Consider the following 19,171-nt stretch of genomic DNA (forward strand, 5'->3'; position numbering starts at 1 on the left):
TTTTTTATAAATAAACACAAAACGTATCAGAAATTTGAGAAAAATGTTAAAAAATTATCAATTTTCACACTCTGAATGAGTATCTCTTTAATCCAGAAAGTCATACCACAGCAAAACATTAATAAATAACATTTCCCTCATGTCTGCTTTACATCAGCACCATTTGTAAAATTTTCTTTTATTTTGTTAGCATTTTAGGATTTTTAAAAATGTAGCAGTAGTTTTTAATTTTTTCAAGGAAATTTACAAAATTTACTTTCTTAGGAACGTATCCATGTTTGAAACGACTTTAGGGGTCCCATATATTGGGAAACACCCAAAAGTTATACCAATTTAAAAACAGCACTCCTCGACATACTGAAAACTGCAGTCAGGTAGTTTATTAACCCTTCAGATGCTTTTCAGGAATTAATGCAAAGTAGTATGACAGAAATGAAAATATGTATTTTTACCACCTAAATTCTGAACAGATTACTATAGCCGTCAGACTCTAAAGGTACCTTCACACTGAGCAACTTTACAACGAGAACGACAACGATCCATGACGTTGCAGCGTCCTGGATAGCGATCTCGTTGTGTTTGACACGCAGCAGCGATCAGGATCCCGCTGTGACATCGCTGGTCGTAGCTGAAAGTCCAGAACTTTATTTGGTCGTCAGGTCGGCGTGATTCGTCATGTTTGACAGCAAAAGCAACGATGCCAGCAATATTTTTACATGGAGCTAACAACCAGCGAGAACGATAAGTACGTCACTGGATCACTCCTGCATCGTTCTGGTGTTGCCGGTGTTTGACGTCTCCTAGCGACCTAAACATTGACGCTGCAGCGATCGGCATCGTTGTCTATATCGCTGCAGCGTCGCTGACTGTGACGGTACCTTAAGGCCACTATTTGGTCGTGAATTGCCATCGCAAACATCAGGACCACAAAATAATGATCTGAGGGCACCAATTTGCATAAAGAGGAAGCCCCCACACTCTGTTAACCATTTATAATGATGTAGTCACTATTGACAGCAGCATCTAATGGGTTAAACAGATATGGAAGGTGCAAATACTGATCGTGGCTGATACAGCAAGTTGTCAGCTATAGTGTACAGCCGACAGCTGCTGGATTGTCACCTGTATGGGGATGCTATTCTCTTATATCTCAGGTCAGTAAAAAGACGTATTGGCTGTCATTAAGGGGTTAAGGATCAATGTTTTGGAGTGACCACCACAAAACTCTGAACTCAATCCTATTGAAAATTTATGGACAATGCTGAAAAGGCCGGTGCGAGCAAGGCGACCTACAAACGTGGATCAGTTACTCCAGTTTTGTCAGGAGGAATGGGCCCAAATTCCGACCAACTATTGAAAGAAGCATGTGGAAGGATATCCAAAATGTTTGACCAAAGTCATTCAGTTTAAGGGCAATGGTACCAAATACTAATGAAATGTATGTAAACTTTTGACTTTGCAGTAAGTTATAAAAATGCCTTAAAACATTCTCTCCCTCTCATTATTCTGGCATTCGACAAATATTAATAATTATGGTAATCCTAATTGACCTAAAACCTAAAAGGTTTTTTTATTTCATTTCAAATATTGAGAAAAACATGGCTAAAGTACATGGCCAGATTTAGGCCCAGTTCTGCTATGGGTTTGTGTGTTTATATAAAATCAGTCATGGTTTACTGTGCTCTCGGGTCAGGTAGTTGCAGGGTTTACTCAGATGGCCTCTTTCTGGGTCCTGGGAGGCTTTTTATAGCCTCACTCTGAAGTCAGTCCTTGTCGTTTATACTCTGACCCTTGACTGAGTGTGTCTGACCCTGGTATGCCTCTGCTTTGTGCAAGTACTAGTCTGTCTGTTTGGTTTCTGATCTGGTCCTGTCCCTGTTGTGATTCCTGCTTGCTGTTTCTGTACCGTCTATTGCCCGTTCTGGTTTTTCCGATCTTTTGCTACATCCTGACTATTCTTCTGACTGCCCCTGTGTACTGCGCCGCCCTCTCCGTGTATGACCCCCGCCTGTCCGACATGAGTTCCCCTCTCCTCTACTTCAGATTCCCTGCAAAATCCTGCACTCATCTCCAGCAGCAGGACGCTAAGCCCCACCCCCTGTGGTCACATGATCGTAGGTCCTTCTGTTCTCTACTCGGCACACTGTGCAGGTCCCGTCTGTCTGAGTTTTCCTTGTGGTATCTGACCCCGGGCCCTCCTGTAGTGTGGGTGAGTCACCCTGTTCAGCCGTGACAGTGCCTCGGTGCTGACAGGATCCTGACAAAATCATTATACAATTAGGAATTACAGTTTGCATAGTGCAGTAGTGAAATATGCAATTTAATACTTTTTTTTACCATATCTCAAGAATATCTTTATAAAAAAGGAAAGAAAGCACCTCAAGTCAAAATAAATTCTTTGCAATAGTCGGCGTTGATGTTTAAAATGGCAGCTCAAAATGCTCCCCCCTACAAAAAAAAGGATTTAGTGAGGAATGGAAGTCTGCAGTTTTTAAGTACCGTACTTTTATTCATTAATATGGAACATTGGCAGAGAAAAAAAAATTGAGGGCCCCTCAATTTTTTTTACAGTTTGTAAAGTCAGTCAGATGCCATCAGGTCAAAGAAACTACCTTGGACAGACTTGGCGATAGCCATTCCATAAAGCAAGTTCCAGAGGAATCTCATCCTCTACCCTAAGACCCCTTTACAGTGATCTGGACTGACAATGAGGCCCTCTGAGTAACGTCCACGGAGTAGCAGCTGACCTAAGGAGCAAGCTTGAAGCAAAGATATATACAGTAGGTATCACAGCTCCCAGCCACACCAAGTTTTCCTTGCTGGACAGAACATGTGGCTTCCAGTGATCTTGAATGTGATGTCTCCATTACAACAAGTGATGCCTGCAGGGTACTATAACAAAAGTCACTGGTGCAGAATTGGGTCGGGATATAACACATAGGAGGTACCAAAGGTAGAAAACCCAATTGATCTAATTGACAGGTCATAAAAATAAAAAAAGTTATTATACTGTTTAAAGTAAGTATACGTAACAGAGGAAAACCTGAAAGATTTAACAAAAAATGCAAAAAGAATAATACAATATTACAGGTGATTTTGAATAGGTAAGGATGTAGATTTACCTGCATCCTCCGGCATCCAGTTTGGATATGGGGTCACAGTTGGAGATGTGGTAGGACAACCAGCCTTCTTTCCATCTCCTGCTGTTGCCTCCTCATAGGACGGAGGTGCTGAAGGAGCCAACGTACTTGGCTGAACGTCCATACTACCTCCTCCACTCTCTGGTGGCTTGTTATTGACGGAGACCTTCAGAAAAAAAAATCTTACAATTAGTGGAAAGATTTAACGAAGCACAGTAGACATGACTGAGAAAAGATTGAACTATTTCAGCCCTGGACAAAGCAGAATTATGACTGCTGCATTGCGAAAGCTTGGGACTGCAACATATACTTCAATATCCAGTTCTAGAGCCACTTAAAGGGAACCTGCCCCCCCTCCAGGCGTTTGTAACTAAAAGAGCCACCTTGTGCAGCACTAATGCTGCATTCTGACAAGGTGGCTCTTTTAGTTCGGGTTCCTGGCACTGCTGCAATAATCGCTTTTGAAATTTGTTCCTCATACCGTGAAATTGTTCAGGGTAGGTCTTTCCCCCCGAATCTAGACGCCTCACAACCGTCAATCGTGGCCTCTGCGTGCTGGGCGCCATCTCTTCTTCCTTCAGTAGTGTCCCCGGTGCTGTAAGTTTGAAGGGCAGCGCAACTGCGCATGGCCGAAAAAAAAAACAACAGCGCAGGCGCCGGGGACGCTACTGAAGGAAGAGGAGGTGGCGCCCGGCACGCAGAGGCCACGATTGACGGTTGTGAGGCATCTAGATTCGGGAGGAAAGACCTACCCTGGACAATTTCCACCTTGTCAGAATGCAGCATTAGTGCTGCACAAGGTGGCTCTTTTAGTTACAAACGCCTGGGGGGGGGGGGGGGGGGGGTTACAGGTTCCCTTTAAAAGGGTTTTCCAGCCACATATTCTTATTGTGTCCATGGCCTGAATAATGGTGGTACCACTACTGTGGCCTCCACCGATCCAGAGTCTGGGTCTACTAACGACTACGGGAGACACAGAAAGTGGGAAATATGAGCATACCCATTCATACTCAGATTTTATATCACTCATAAATGTTAAAAGGGATTCAAGGATTTATAAGAGTTAAGGGCAGGGAATATTAAGATGATAAAGTTGCCTTTGCTTTCATATTACATCTTACTGCTCTAGTTTGTTCTGGATCTGTATTACTGATGCCACAATCATCACGTACGAGACCAGTTTGGATGTGTTGTACATTCAAGCGTCACCGCTGAGACCAGTGATTGGCTGCAGCGGTCACCTAGATGACGACCATGATGTAATCACTGGAGGATTGTAAATGAATAATATACATACAAATATTGTGACATTTTAAAACATAAATAAAATAAAATTTGCTGCCGAATTCACGGCACAAAACAAGTCTATGCCGTCCTAGTACAAAATGAGTGGTTGTTATATGGCACAGAGAACACATTACCATCTCCCCTCTGCACAGACGCTGAGCTCTTAGTCACAGGTCGTCATATCCATGGATACAGCATTTCGGATAAAACATTATGTTAAGAGTCATTTCAACTAAAGCTGTGGCAATCATTATCGCTCCACAGATGGAGGAAACGTAGAGGAGATCTTATGACAGGAAGCACAGTGTTAGGCCACTGAGGTCTGAAATTGCAATCCTACAAGCCAAAAGGTACAAATTTGTGCCACCTCTTATTGCTAAACCAACTACCGTATATACTCGAGTATAAGCCGAGATTTTCAGCCCAAATTTTTGGGCTGAAAGTGCCCCTTTCGGCTTATACTCGAGTCATGGTGGGTGGCAGGGTCGGCGGGTGAGGGGGAGAGAGGGCTGAGGCATACTCACCTAGTCCCGGCGCTCCTGACGCTCCCTCTGCCTGTCACACTGTTTCCGGGTGCCGTAGCTCTTCTCCTGTTGAGCAGTCCTGTGGCACCGCTCATTAGAGAAATGAATATGGACTCCACTCCCATAGGGGTGGAGCCACATATTCATTCCTCTGAGCGGTGCCAGTGACCGCTGACAGGAAGAGCTGCGGCACCGAAGACCGTGTGACAGGCAGGGGCAGCGTCAGGAGCGCCGGGACTAGGTGAGTATTTTATATTCACCTATCCCCGTTCCACACGCCGGGCGCCGCTCTGTCTTCCCGGCGTCTCTCCGCTCTGACTGTTCAGGTCAGAGGGCGCGATGACGCATATAGTGTGCGCGGCGCCCTCTGCCTGATCAGTCAGTGCGGAGAGACGCAGGGACGAGACGCTGGGAGCTGCAAGCAAGAGAGGTGAGTATGGTTTTTTTTTTTTTATTATTGCAGCAGCAGCAGCAATGGCACAGATTTATATGTAGCATCTATGGGGCAAAAATGAACAGTGCAGAGCACTATATGGCACAGCTATGGGGCAATAATGAACGGTGCAGGGCACTATATGGCACAGCTATGGGGCAATAATGAACGGTGCAGAGCACTATATGGCACAGCTATGGGGCAAGAATGAACGGTGCAGGGCACTATATGGCACAGCTATGGGGCAAGAATGAACGGTGCAGAGCACTATATGGGACAGCTATGGGGCAATAATGAACGGTGCAGAGCACTATATGGCACAGCTATGGGGCAAGAATGAAAGGTGCAGAGCACTATATGGCGCAGCTATGGGGCAAGAATGAACGGTGCAGAGCACTATATGGCACAGCTATGGGGCAATAATGAACGGTGCAGAGCACTATATGGCACAGCTATGGGGCAAGAATGAACGGTGCAGAGCACTATATGGCAGAGCTATGGGACAAGAATGAACGGTGCAGAGCACTATATGGCACAGCTATGGGGCAAGAATGAACGGTGCAGAGCACTATATGGCACAGCTATGGGGCAAGAATGAACGGTGCAGAGCACTATATGGCAGAGCTATGGGACAAGAATGAACGGTGCAGAGCACTATATGGCAGAGCTATGGGACAAGAATGAACGGTGCAGAGCACTATATGGCAGAGCTATGGGGCAAGAATGAACGGTGCAGAGCACTATATGGCGCAGCTATGGGGCAAGAATGAACGGTGCAGAGCACTATATGGCACAGCTATGGGGCAAGAATGAACGGTGCAGAGCACTATATGGCACAGCTATGGGGCAAGAATGAACGGTGCAGAGCACTATATGGCAGAGCTATGGGGCAATAATGAATGGTGCAGAGCACTATATGGCACAGCTATGGGGCAATAATGAACGGTGCAGAGCACTATATGGCACAGCTATGGGGCAAGAATGAACGGTGCAGAGCACTATATGGCAGAGCTATGGGGCAAGAATGATCGGTGCAGAGCACTATATGGCACAGCTATGGGGCAAGAATGAACGGTGCAGAGCACTATATGGCACAGCTATGGGGCAAGAATTAACGGTGCAGAGCACTATATGGCACAGCTATGGGGCAATAATGAACGGTGCAGAGCACTATATGGCACAGCTATGGGGCAAGAATGAACGGTGCAGAGCACTATATGGCAGAGCTATGGGGCAAAAATGAACGGTGCAGAGCACTATATGGCAGAGCTATGGGGCAATAATGAACGGTGCAGAGCACAATATGGCACAGCTATGGGGCAATAATGAACGGTGCAGAGCACTATATGGCACAGCTATGGGGCAATAATGAACGGTGCAGAGCACTATATGGCAGAGCTATGGGACAAGAATGAACGGTGCAGAGCACTATATGGCAGAGCTATGGGGCAATAATGAACGGTGCAGAGCACTATATGGCAGAGCTATGGGACAAGAATGAACGGTGCAGAGCACTATATGGCAGAGCTATGGGGCAATAATGAACGGTGCAGAGCACAATATGGCACAGCTATGGGGCAATAATGAACGGTGAAGAGCACTATATGGCACAGCTATGGGGCAATAATGAACGGTGCAGAGCACTATATGGCACAGCTATGGGGCAAGAATGAACGGTGCAGAGCACTATATGGCGCAGCTATGGGGCAAGAATGAACGGTGCAGAGCACTATATGGCACAGCTATGGGGCAAGAATGAACGGTGCAGAGCACTATATGGCACAGCTATGGGGCAAGAATGAACGGTGCAGAGCACTATATGGCACAGCTATGGGGCAAGAATGAACGGTGCAGAACACTATATGGCACAGCTATGGGACAATAATGAACGGTGCAGAGCACTATATGGCACAGCTATGGGGCAATAATGAACGGTGCAGAACACTATATGGCACATCTATGTGGTAACAATGAACGGAGCAGAGCACTATATGGCACAGCTATTGGACAAAAATGAACGGTGCAGAGCACTATATGGCACAGCTATGGGGCAATAATGAACGGTGCAGAGCACTATATGACACAGCTATGGGGCAAGAATGAACGGTGCAGAGCACTATATGGCAGAGCTATGGGACAAGAATGAACGGTGCAGAGCACTATATGGCAGAGCTATGGGGCAATAATGAACGGTGCAGAGCACTATATGGCACAGCTATGGGGCAATAATGAACGCTGCAGAGCACTATATGGCAGAGCTATGGGACAATAATAAACGGTGCAGAGCACTACATGGCACAGCTATGGGGCAATAATGAACGGTACAGAGCACGATATGGCAGAGCTATGGGGCAAGAATGAACGGTGCAGAGCACTATGTGGTGCGAAACCGGCTAAATAAGATTAAAATAGATAAATCTCCGGGTCCGGATGGCATACACCCACGAGTACTAAGAGAACTAAGTAATGTAATAGATAAACCATTATTTCTTATTTTTAGTGACTCTATAGCGACAGGGTCTGTTCCGCAGGACTGGCGCATAGCAAATGTGGTGCCAATATTCAAAAAGGGCTCTAAAAGTGAACCTGGAAATTATAGGCCAGTAAGTCTAACCTCTATTGTTGGTAAAATATTTGAAGGGTTTCTGAGGGATGTTATTCTGGATTATCTCAATGAGAATAACTGTTTAACTCCATATCAGCATGGGTTTATGAGAAATCGCTCCTGTCAAACCAATCTAATCAGTTTTTATGAAGAGGTAAGCTATAGGCTGGACCACGGTGAGTCATTGGACGTGGTATATCTCGATTTTTCAAAAGCGTTTGATACCGTGCCGCACAAGAGGTTGGTACACAAAATGAGAATGCTTGGTCTGGGGGAAAATGTGTGTAAATGGGTTAGTAACTGGCTTAGTGATAGAAAGCAGAGGGTGGTTATAAATGGTATAGTCTCTAACTGGGTCGCTATGACCAGTGGGGTACCGCAGGGGTCAGTATTGGGACCTGTTCTCTTCAACATATTCATTAATGATCTGGTAGAAGGTTTACACAGTAAAATATCGATATTTGCAGATGATACAAAACTATGTAAAGCAGTTAATACAAGAGAAGATAGTATTCTGCTACAGATGGATCTGGATAAGTTGGAAACTTGGGCTGAAAGGTGGCAGATGAGGTTTAACAATGATAAATGTAAGGTTATACACATGGGAAGAGGGAATCAATATCACCATTACACACTGAACGGGAAACCACTGGGTAAATCTGACAGGGAGAAGGACTTGGGGATCCTAGTTAATGATAAACTTACCTGGAGCAGCCAGTGCCAGGCAGCAGCTGCCAAGGCAAACAGGATCATGGGGTGCATTAAAAGAGGTCTGGATACACATGATGAGAGCATTATACTGCCTCTGTACAAATCCCTAGTTAGACCGCACATGGAGTACTGTGTCCAGTTTTGGGCACCGGTGCTCAGGAAGGATATAATGGAACTAGAGAGAGTACAAAGGAGGGCAACAAAATTAATAAAGGGGATGGGAGAACTACAATACCCAGATAGATTAGCGAAATTAGGATTATTTAGTCTAGAAAAAAGACGACTGAGGGGCGATCTAATAACCATGTATAAGTATATAAGGGGACAATACAAATATCTCGCTGAGGATCTGTTTATACCAAGGAAGGTGACGGGCACAAGGGGGCATTCTTTGCGTCTGGAGGAGAGAAGGTTTTTCCACCAACATAGAAGAGGATTCTTTACTGTTAGGGCAGTGAGAATCTGGAATTGCTTGCCTGAGGAGGTGGTGATGGCGAACTCAGTCGAGGGGTTCAAGAGAGGCCTGGATGTCTTCCTGGAGCAGAACAATATTGTATCATACAATTATTAGGTTCTGTAGAAGGACGTACATCTGGGTATTTATTATGATGGAATATAGGCTGAACTGGATGGACAAATGTCTTTTTTCGGCCTTACTAACTATGTTACTATGTTACTATGTTACTATATGGCACAGCTATGGGGCAAGAATGAACGGTGCAGGGCACTATATGGCACAGCTATGGGGCAATAATGAACGGTGCAGAGCACTATATGGCACAGCTATGGGGCAAGAATGAACGGTGCAGAGCACTATATGGCACAGCTATGGGGCAAAAATGAACGGTGCAGAGCACTATATGGCACAGCTATGGGGCAAGAATGAACGGTGCAGAGCACTATATGGCACAGCTATGGGGCAAGAATGAACGGTGCAGAGCACTATATGGCAGAGCTATGGGGCAATAATGAACGGTGCAGAGCACTATATGGCACAGCTATGGGGCAATAATGAACGGTGCAGAGCACTATATGGCAGAGCTATGGGGCAATAATGAACGGTGCAGAGCACTATATGGCACAGCTATGGGGCAATAATGAACGGTGCAGAGCACTATATGGGGCACAGCTATGGGGCAAAAATGAACGGTGCAGAGCACTATATGGCACAGCTATGGGGCAAGAATGAACGGTGCAGAGCACTATTTGGCAGAGCTAGGGGGCAATAATGTACGGTGCAGAGCACTATATGGCACAGCTATGGGGCAATAATGAACGGTGCAGAGCACTATATGGCAGAGCTATGGGACAAGAATGAACGGTGCAGACACTATATGGCAGAGCTATGGGGCAATAATGAACGGTGCAGAGCACTATATGGCACAGCTATGGGGCAATAATGAACAGTACAGAGCACTATATGGCACAGCTATGGGGCAAGAATGAACGGTGCAGAGCACTATATGGCACAGCTATGGGGCAATAATGAACGGTGCAGGGCACTATATGGCACAGCTATGGGGCAAAAATGAACGGTGCAGAGCACTATATGGCACAGCTATGGGGCAAGAATGAACGGTGCAGAGCACTATATGGCACAGCTATGGGGCAATAATGAACAGTACAGAGCACTATATGGCACAGCTATGGGGCAAGAATGAACGGTGCAGAGCACTATATGGCACAGCTATGGGGCAATAATGAACGGTGCAGGGCACTATATGGCACAGCTATGGGGCAATAATGAACGGTGCAGAGCACTATATGGCACAGCTATGGGGCAATAATGAACGGTGCAGAGCACTATATGGCACAGCTATGGGGCAATAATGAACGGTGCAGAGCACTATATGGCACAGCTATGGGGCAATAATGAACGGTGCAGAGCACTATATGGCACAGCTATGGGGCAATAATGAATTGTGCAGAGCACTATATGGCACAGCTATGGGGCAATAATGAACTGTGCAGAGCACTATATGGCACAGCTATGGGGCAAGAATGAACGGTGCAGAGCACTATATGGCACACCTTTCTATGGTACATCTATGGGGCAATAATGAACGGTGCAGAGCACTATATGGCACAGCTATGGGGCCATAATGAACGGTATGGAGCATCTATTTTTATTTTTGAAATTCACCAGTAGCTGCTGCATTTTCCACCCTAGGCTTATACTCGAGTCAATAAGTTTTCCCAGTTTTTTGTGGCAAAATTAAGGGGGTCGGCTTATACTTGGGTCGGCTTATAATCGAGTATATACGGTATTAACAGTGAGTATTTCACATTTAGTAAGGGAACATGAAAGAAGTGACACAGCAACCATAGAAAATTGAGCAAAGCTTTGAGGACCCACAACAGAAAATTAACTGAAAAAAAGAGCTATAACTATAAGATGGTATACATGTAAAACAGGCGAATATTCACACTGACCATCAAACAGTCAAAACCTAAGACAGGTATCGTCTGTTTTATTGGCCAATGTGAACATGCTGTTATTTTGCATCTATACCAACTTATACTCCAGTTCATTTTTTTCGTGTAAGTTTCAGGTTTCTGCACTCTGAACACATCTGACAGCATGACCCTGCAGCACTCTGACTGACAGTAACAGTATAGTGTTACCGCGAGTGACAGTCACAGCTGCGTGATCATGCTGACATCTGACAGCATGACCCTGCAGCGCTCTGACCGACAGTAACGGTGTAGTGTTACCACGAGTGAGCCACTGCTGCGGGGTCATGCTGACATCTGACAGCATGACCCTGCAGCGCTCTGACCGACAGTAACGGTGTAGTGTTACCGCGAGTGACAGTCACAGCTGCAGGGTCATGCTGACATCTGACAGCATGATCCCTCAGCGCTCTGACCGATGGTTTTACCAGCGTTAGCATTACCGCCGATAAGAACGACCGCACCGGTGTTCCACATGCTGTCACACAGATGACAGCGTGGGAAACACCATAGGAAGATGGTAAAACGCAAAACAAATACTCAGCAAATCTGCAAATATTTTTATACCTGCAATTTTGCTGCAGATTTGACTGACTCAATTGTAGTCACTGGGTGCAGAAACGCAAAAAGAATTGACATGTTGCAGAAAAAATGCACTGCAAATACGCACCAAAATTTACTGATCATGTGCACAACACTGCAGGATTGTTATTGAATAAGCATGCATAAGGATTCCACAGCGTTTTTGGCCCATTCCCGAGCGGAGAAACCGCATAACAAACGCACTGTGTGCACATAGCCTTAAATATGCAACTACAATCGTGCAGTGTCTGATTCATGCTGGTCATTGATCGGGCAGCATGCATCAGCTGACAGGGTTCCTAAATATCCCCAAAGCCAGTTTTACATGCCCAACATACACGATCCAAATATGGACCACAATGTCCAGAACGGACATATGGACATATGTCTATGATGCTGGTGAGACTGGATCAGGAGATCGGGAATGGTTCAGACATTGCTGTCCTTAGGCTATGTTCACACTTTGCGGATTTTGCTGCGGATTTTGCTGCGGATCCGCAGCGGATTTGACCGCTGCGGATCTGCAGCAGTTTCCCATGAGTTTACAGTACAATGTAAACCTATGGGAAACAAAAAACGCTGTGCACATGCTGCGGAAAAAAACGTGCGGAAGCGCAGCGGATTACATTCCGCAGCATGTCACTTCTTTTCTGCGGATTTTCACCTGCTCCAATAGGAAACTGCAGATGAAAATCCGCAGAAGAAACCGCAGTAAAAACCGCGATAAATCCGCAGTAAAAACCGCAACGGGTTTTCACTGCGGATTTTGGAATTCTGCTGCGGAAAAATCTGCAGTGGAATCCGCAAAGTGTGAACTTAGCCTTAAGCCTGAGAGAATCCAGTCAATTAAGCAAACAACACTCTGATCAGAGTGTGAGCATAGTGCGATCTGATTTTCTCAGATGAGAAGATGTAGAAAAAAATAGATATCGGACTACACTCATATGTCATCCGAGTGCAGTCCAATGCTTCCCACGCACTGATTGACTTGAATGAACAAGTGCAATCCGAATTTTGGATCAGACTCGGGCATGCAGTGATTTTTTTCCTCGGACAGTCTCTGTCTGAGGAAAAAAAATGGACATGTGCACGGCCTCATAGATTAGCATTGGTCTAAGTGTGATCCGATGTTTTGTCGGATTTCACTTGGAGCCAAAATACGGTCGTCTGCTCCTGCCCTTATTCAGACTGTGATGTTGAATATGTGAAACCAGCCTAAGGCCCGTGTTTCCAGTATGTGTAGTCTCCATGTTTTCATGGATACCACATGTACCCGTTTTAACCTATGATTCTATTCACATGATTCACGTCCATTGTTTTACATAGGCCGTGTGCCCATGTAAGCCACGCAGAGACAGGTCCTTTTTTCTCAGGTAGCATGAATGACAAGGGCCAATACAAACCAAAGTTTCAGAAGTGAAGGACAGCATCCAATCCGGGTGAAGAAAATAAACACTTCATTGTGCCATAGGTGCAACGTTTCAACCTCAAGGGGTCTTTATCAAGGTTGAAAACGTTGCACCTATGGCACAATAAAGTGTTTATTTTCTTCACCCGGATTGGATGCTGTCCTTCACTTCTGAAACTTTGGTATGTGCTCCTCCACCTGGGTCCTGTGGAGTTAGGACGAGCAACCACTTTATGCTGCGGTGTGCTGTCAGCCGCCATTGTATTATAAGGGCCAATACAAGTCTATGGGTCTGTGGAAAACACGTACAGCACACGGACGGCATCAGCGTACAGTCTGTGTGTTCTCCATGTTTAACATTGTGAAGTAGAGGAGAAGCTTTGTCATTTATTTAGTTCTTTATCTATCCCGGAAAAACACTGATGGTAAAAACGGACACACTGATAACACACTGATGGTAAAAACGGACACACTGATAACACACTGATGGTAAAAACGGACACGCGGATGACACACTGATGGTAGAAACGGACACGCGGATGACACACTGATGGTAAAAACGGACACACTGATAACACACTGATGGTAAAAACGGACACGCTGATGACACACTGATGGTAAAAACGGACACGCGGATGACACACTGATGGTAAAAACGGACGCGCGGATGACACACTGATGGTAAAAAAGGACACGCGGATGACACACTCATGGTAAAAACGGACACATTAATAACACACTGATGGTAAAAATGGTCACACGGATGACACACTGATGGTAACAACGGACACGCGGATGACACACTGATGGTAAAAACGGACACACTGATAACACACTGATGGTAAAAACGGACACACTGATAACACACTGATGGTAAAAACGGACACGCTGATGACACACTGATGGTAAAAACGGACACGCGGATGACACACTGATGGTAAAAACGGACGCGCGGATGACACACTGATGGTAAAAAAGGACACGCGGATGACACACTCATGGTAAAAACGGACACATTAATAACACACTGATGGTAAAAATGGTCACACGGATGACACACTGATGGTAACAACGGACACGCGGATGACACACTGATGGTAAAAATGGACTCACGGATGACACACTGATGGTAAAAATGGACTCACGGATGACACACTGATGGTAAAAATGGACTCACGGATGACACACTCATGGTAAAAATGGACACACTGATGGTAACAACGGACACGCAGATGACACACTGATGGTAACAACGGACACGCAGATGACACACTGATGGTAAAAATGGTCACACTGATGGTAACAACAGACACACTGATAACACACTGATGGTAAAACGGACACGCGGATGACACATTGATGGTAAAAACAGACACACTGATAACACACTGATGGTAACAACGGACACACTGATGACACACTAATGACAACGGTACCGTTTTTTACGTCTGTGTTTTATATGAACTTGTGAAGGAGGATTAAGTGGTCTTCAATTTAGATAAATTACCGTATTAGCCTAGAAATCCTACACCCGTACGTACCCCATTGCTTTATCTTAGTGATCCATAACCTATTTTTAGATAAGACCCATTTTTGTTGTGTGGATCCCAAAATAGATATTATTACACTCTGAATAAAATGGGTCATTGTAGAAACTGTCCATTTTGACACTTTTTTCATTTTTTGTTTTATTGTGCACGGTAATACGAAATATATTTTAAGAACTCATGCCAGTGGATAAAAAGATGCTAGAAAGACAGATAGAAAGATAGATAATAGATGATAGATGGATGGATGGATGGATAGATAGATAGATATAGATGATAATAGATAGATAGATAGATAGATAGATAGATAGATAGATAGATAGATAGATAGATAGATATAGATGATAATAGATAGATAGATAGATAGATGATAGATAGATAGATAGATAGATAGATAGATAGATAGATAGATCTATAAAGATAGATAGATAGATAGATAGATAGATAGATAGATAGATCTATAAAGATAGATAGATAGATAGATAGATAGATGATAGATAGATAGATCTATAAAGATAGATAGATCTATAAAGATAGATAGATAGATAGATAGATGATAGATAGATAGATAGATAGATATAGATGATAATAGATAGATAGATAGATGATAGATAGATAGATAGATAGATAGATAGATAGATAGATAGATAGATAGATCTATAAAGATAGATAGATAGATAGATAGATAGATAGATAGATAGATAGATAGATGATAGACAGATAGATAGATAGATAGATAGATAGGAGATAGATAGATAGATAGATAGATAGATAGATAGATAGATAGATAGATAGATAGATAGATAGATAGATCTATAAAGATAGATAGATAGATAGATAGATAGATAGATAGATAGATAGATGATAGATAGATAGATAGATAGATAGATGATAGATAGATAGATAGATCTATAAAGATAGATAGATCTATAAAGATAGATAGATAGATAGATAGATAGATAGATAGATAGATAGATGATAGATAGATAGATCTATAAAGATAGATAGATAGATAGATAGATAGATAGATAGATAGATAGAGATGATAATAGATAGATAGATGATAGATAGATAGATAGATAGATAGATAGAAAGATAGATAGATAGATAGATAGATAGATCTATAAAGATAGATAGATAGATAGATAGATGATAGACAGATAGATAGATAGATAGATAGATAGGAGATAGATAGATAGATAGATAGATAGATAGATAGATAGATAGATAGATAGATAGATCTATAAAGATAGACAGATAGATAGATAGATAGATAGATAGATAGATAGATAGATAGATAGATAGATAGATCTATAAAGATAGATAGATCTATAAAGATAGATAGATAGATAGATAGATAGATAGATAGATAGATAGATAGATAGATAATAGATAGATAGATAGATCTATAAAGATAGATAGATAGATAGATAGATAGATAGATGATAGATAGATAGATAGATAGATAGATAGATAGATAGATAGATAATAGATGATAGCTGGATGGATGGATGGATAGATAGATAGATAGATAATAGATAGATAATAGATAGATAGATAGATAGATAGATAGATAGATAGATGATAGATAGATAGATAGATAGATAGATAGATAGATCTATAAAGATAGATAGATCTATAAAGATAGATAGATAGATAGATAGATAGATAGATAGATAGATAGATAATAGATAGATAGATAGATCTATAAAGATAGATAGATAGATAGATAGATAGATAGATGATAGATAGATAGATAGATAGATAGATAGATAGATAGATAGATAATAGATGATAGCTGGATGGATGGATGGATAGATAGATAGATAGATAATAGATAGATAATAGATAGATAGATAGATAGATAGATAGATAGATAGATAGATAATAGATAGATAGATAATAGATAGATAGGATAGATGATATATAACAGATAGATATAGATGATAGATATAATGTAATCTTTTATTAATTTCTCTACAGATAGCTCTACATACAGACTCTTCCTTACTGACATATAAATGCTATATGAGGGGTGACATTGGCACAGCGGGGTTAACCCTTGCATTTCTCCCCTCGGGCCGTCGTGTGACGCAGTTTCCCCTTTCTAGAAGTGACTAGTACATGGTGCATAATTCATGTGTCCGGCTCAGTTCCCTCCATTTCTCCAGCCTCTGGGTATAAGCGGCTGCAGGATACCTCGCTGGTTTGGCGGCTGTCTCTATGTACCGCGCGCTGTGTATAGGATGCTGCCGGAGACGGTATGCGGGCGCGGTATACAGGGGTCCTGGTATAAGCGGCCATTACCTTTCCCTGGGTCATGGTGCTGCGCTCCGGGGTCTCTCCGTGGACCGGACGCTCCGCTGTGGACAGCAGCAATGATGCGTTACATCCAGCAGCATCCAGCAGCCCGCAGGACTGAACCATTCCTCCACAATCCAGGAGGGGGAGCAGTGGATCTGTGTTTGTTTTTTGGGGGGGGATTAGAAATCACATGTTTCTACAAAACACCAGCAACTTCTAGAGCAGAATATGACTGATGTATCAGAAGGGTGGAAATGAGACTAAAATACAATACATACAATGAGATGCAAAGCTGACAATGTAGGAGAGTATTAAAACTTGCTGAGAATTCAATCTATGACGACGCGTACTCGTATGTCGCCATTACATTAATGTTTATGATCTTAGTCTGTACCATGACAGCCTTTGAGGGTAGCGCCATAAGGTCACTAGAACATGTAGCTGGATGTCTGGCTAGTAGGCCAATGTCAGGTCATGTAGACACCGGTATGTGACACCATATTTCTCTTGCAATACAAAATGGAGCACTGCACACCAGTCTTCAAATCTGACAAGAACACATGGGCAGCGCTATGAAAAGTCTTCATAGGGGAACATTACAGCGGTTCTACTCCTGGAGTTGTAGTTTGTGGTGCGGTAATTTACAGTAGTTGGACCCCTCTAGCCTTCATTCAAGGTATGCTAACAGCTCAAGCAGACAGGCTATGGCACTAGGTAATAATGAGACAGCATTATATGGATGGCCCCAGGGTAAGGGCAATGGGGTACTCGGTACCGGGTCCCTCGGTTCGGGGAATGGGATGTCACGGTGGCCTGACCCGGTCCGTGGCCCTTTGAGGGGCGTCCAATTAAAAGAGTTTATATATGGGATAGTGTTCGTGACGCCACCTGTGGTGTTCGGTCAGGGTGACCGACGCTGCTTAGATGTCCGCTGGGGTGATGTTATGGCAGCTAGATGGTATACCTTCCCACAGGTGAAGTATGTCCCCAGGGCTTCCCAGAGTGTAGATGGTGGTGGATGGTGCAAGGCGCAGTGAATAACGAGGACACAGGGTTGCAGTCTCTTTACCTTTTACTGAAAGTTCGGCATCCACAGTCCAGAGTAGGGACCACAGGGTAGGCAGAGTCTGGCCGGTCTGAAGGCAAATCCAGAGTACCCTTGTCCAGAAGGAATTCAAGAGCCTTCCCCTTGCGCACAATAACGTAGTAGGTCCCTACTTACATAAGCTACCATAAGGTCCTCACTGTTGTTACTTCTCTCTCTGTCCCCCAGATGGTACGGATAGGACAAAACCCGTATGACTGATGGCCTGAGGCTTATTTATAGGGACCCTAGAGACGCCCCGACCCCCACAAGTTGCCACTGTGTCTTCTTGGGTATAAAGGTCGGACAGCCAACTTGGAATTAACTGCCCTGCCAGTCTCTGAAGTAACGGCTCTTTACTCCCTCGGTATTCTGGCCACTGGATCTGCGCTTCAGATGGAAGCAGCCTGCTTCTAGCTGGTCTCCCACTGATGTTTCACTCCTGTTGCTATGACTTCTTTTCTCACTCACTACAGCACAATTCCTTTCTTGTCCTTTCTTAGGATGCTGCCGCATGGGTTGCAGGCGCAGCTCCGTGTCCTTTCCTTCCTCCTCAGACTTCAATTTACCCAAAAAACATAGACCAATAAATACATGTGGGGTACCGCCAGAAAAATATTTTCATGTATCCAAAAAAAGGGGGAGTACCATCCAAATATAAAATGAAAAATGTTTTATTGATAGAAATTAAAAATACATACAATACAAGGAAAAAATGGGGACAAGGCAAAGTAGCCCCAAAGCAATCCGTATATAGGTTAAATAACCAAGTACATGTACATGAAGGAAATCAAATCCAATAATAAATAAATACTCATGCATCAGCAGGCTCAGGATTGGTAATAAATACAAACACAATGTTACGAGGTAGTCTATGTATATGTATATACGTGCAAGTGTTGATACAGCTCCAAAAAATGTAAGGGTAGATAGTCCCGTTGTAAGTAAGGGGCATAAAAGGTTAATGGGGTGTGCTAAAAAGTAGCTACGTCAAAGAGCTAATAGAGTGACAGTGCAATGCAGCTAAACTAGCAATACAGTTTTCTATGTAGGCAAGGTGCCAGTGCATATACAAGAGTAAAGTCTAGCCAC

At 43.6% G+C, this 19,171-nt stretch overlaps 1 protein-coding gene across 2 annotated transcripts in view; it reads right to left on the reverse strand.

Moving 5' to 3' along the window:
• FAIM2 (Fas apoptotic inhibitory molecule 2) overlaps positions 1-17,154 on the reverse strand; it is a 64,243-nt gene extending 47,089 nt beyond the window's left edge. For both annotated transcript variants that reach the window (XR_011319406.1, XM_069758812.1), the window contains exons 1-2: positions 16,999-17,154; positions 3,123-3,306 (exon numbers count right to left, since the gene is read on the reverse strand). Coding sequence is in view for 1 of the 2 variants with exons in the window: in XM_069758812.1 (XP_069614913.1) it covers positions 3,123-3,306; positions 16,999-17,118 (304 nt within the window). In the remaining variant the exon portion in view is untranslated. The remainder of the gene's footprint in view (positions 1-3,122; positions 3,307-16,998) is intronic.
• Positions 17,155-19,171: the final 2,017 nt, after the last annotated feature.

The sequence above is a fragment of the Ranitomeya imitator genome, chromosome 3 (genome assembly GCF_032444005.1).
Source record: "Ranitomeya imitator isolate aRanImi1 chromosome 3, aRanImi1.pri, whole genome shotgun sequence".
NCBI classification, from domain to species: Eukaryota; Metazoa; Chordata; class Amphibia; order Anura; family Dendrobatidae; genus Ranitomeya; species Ranitomeya imitator.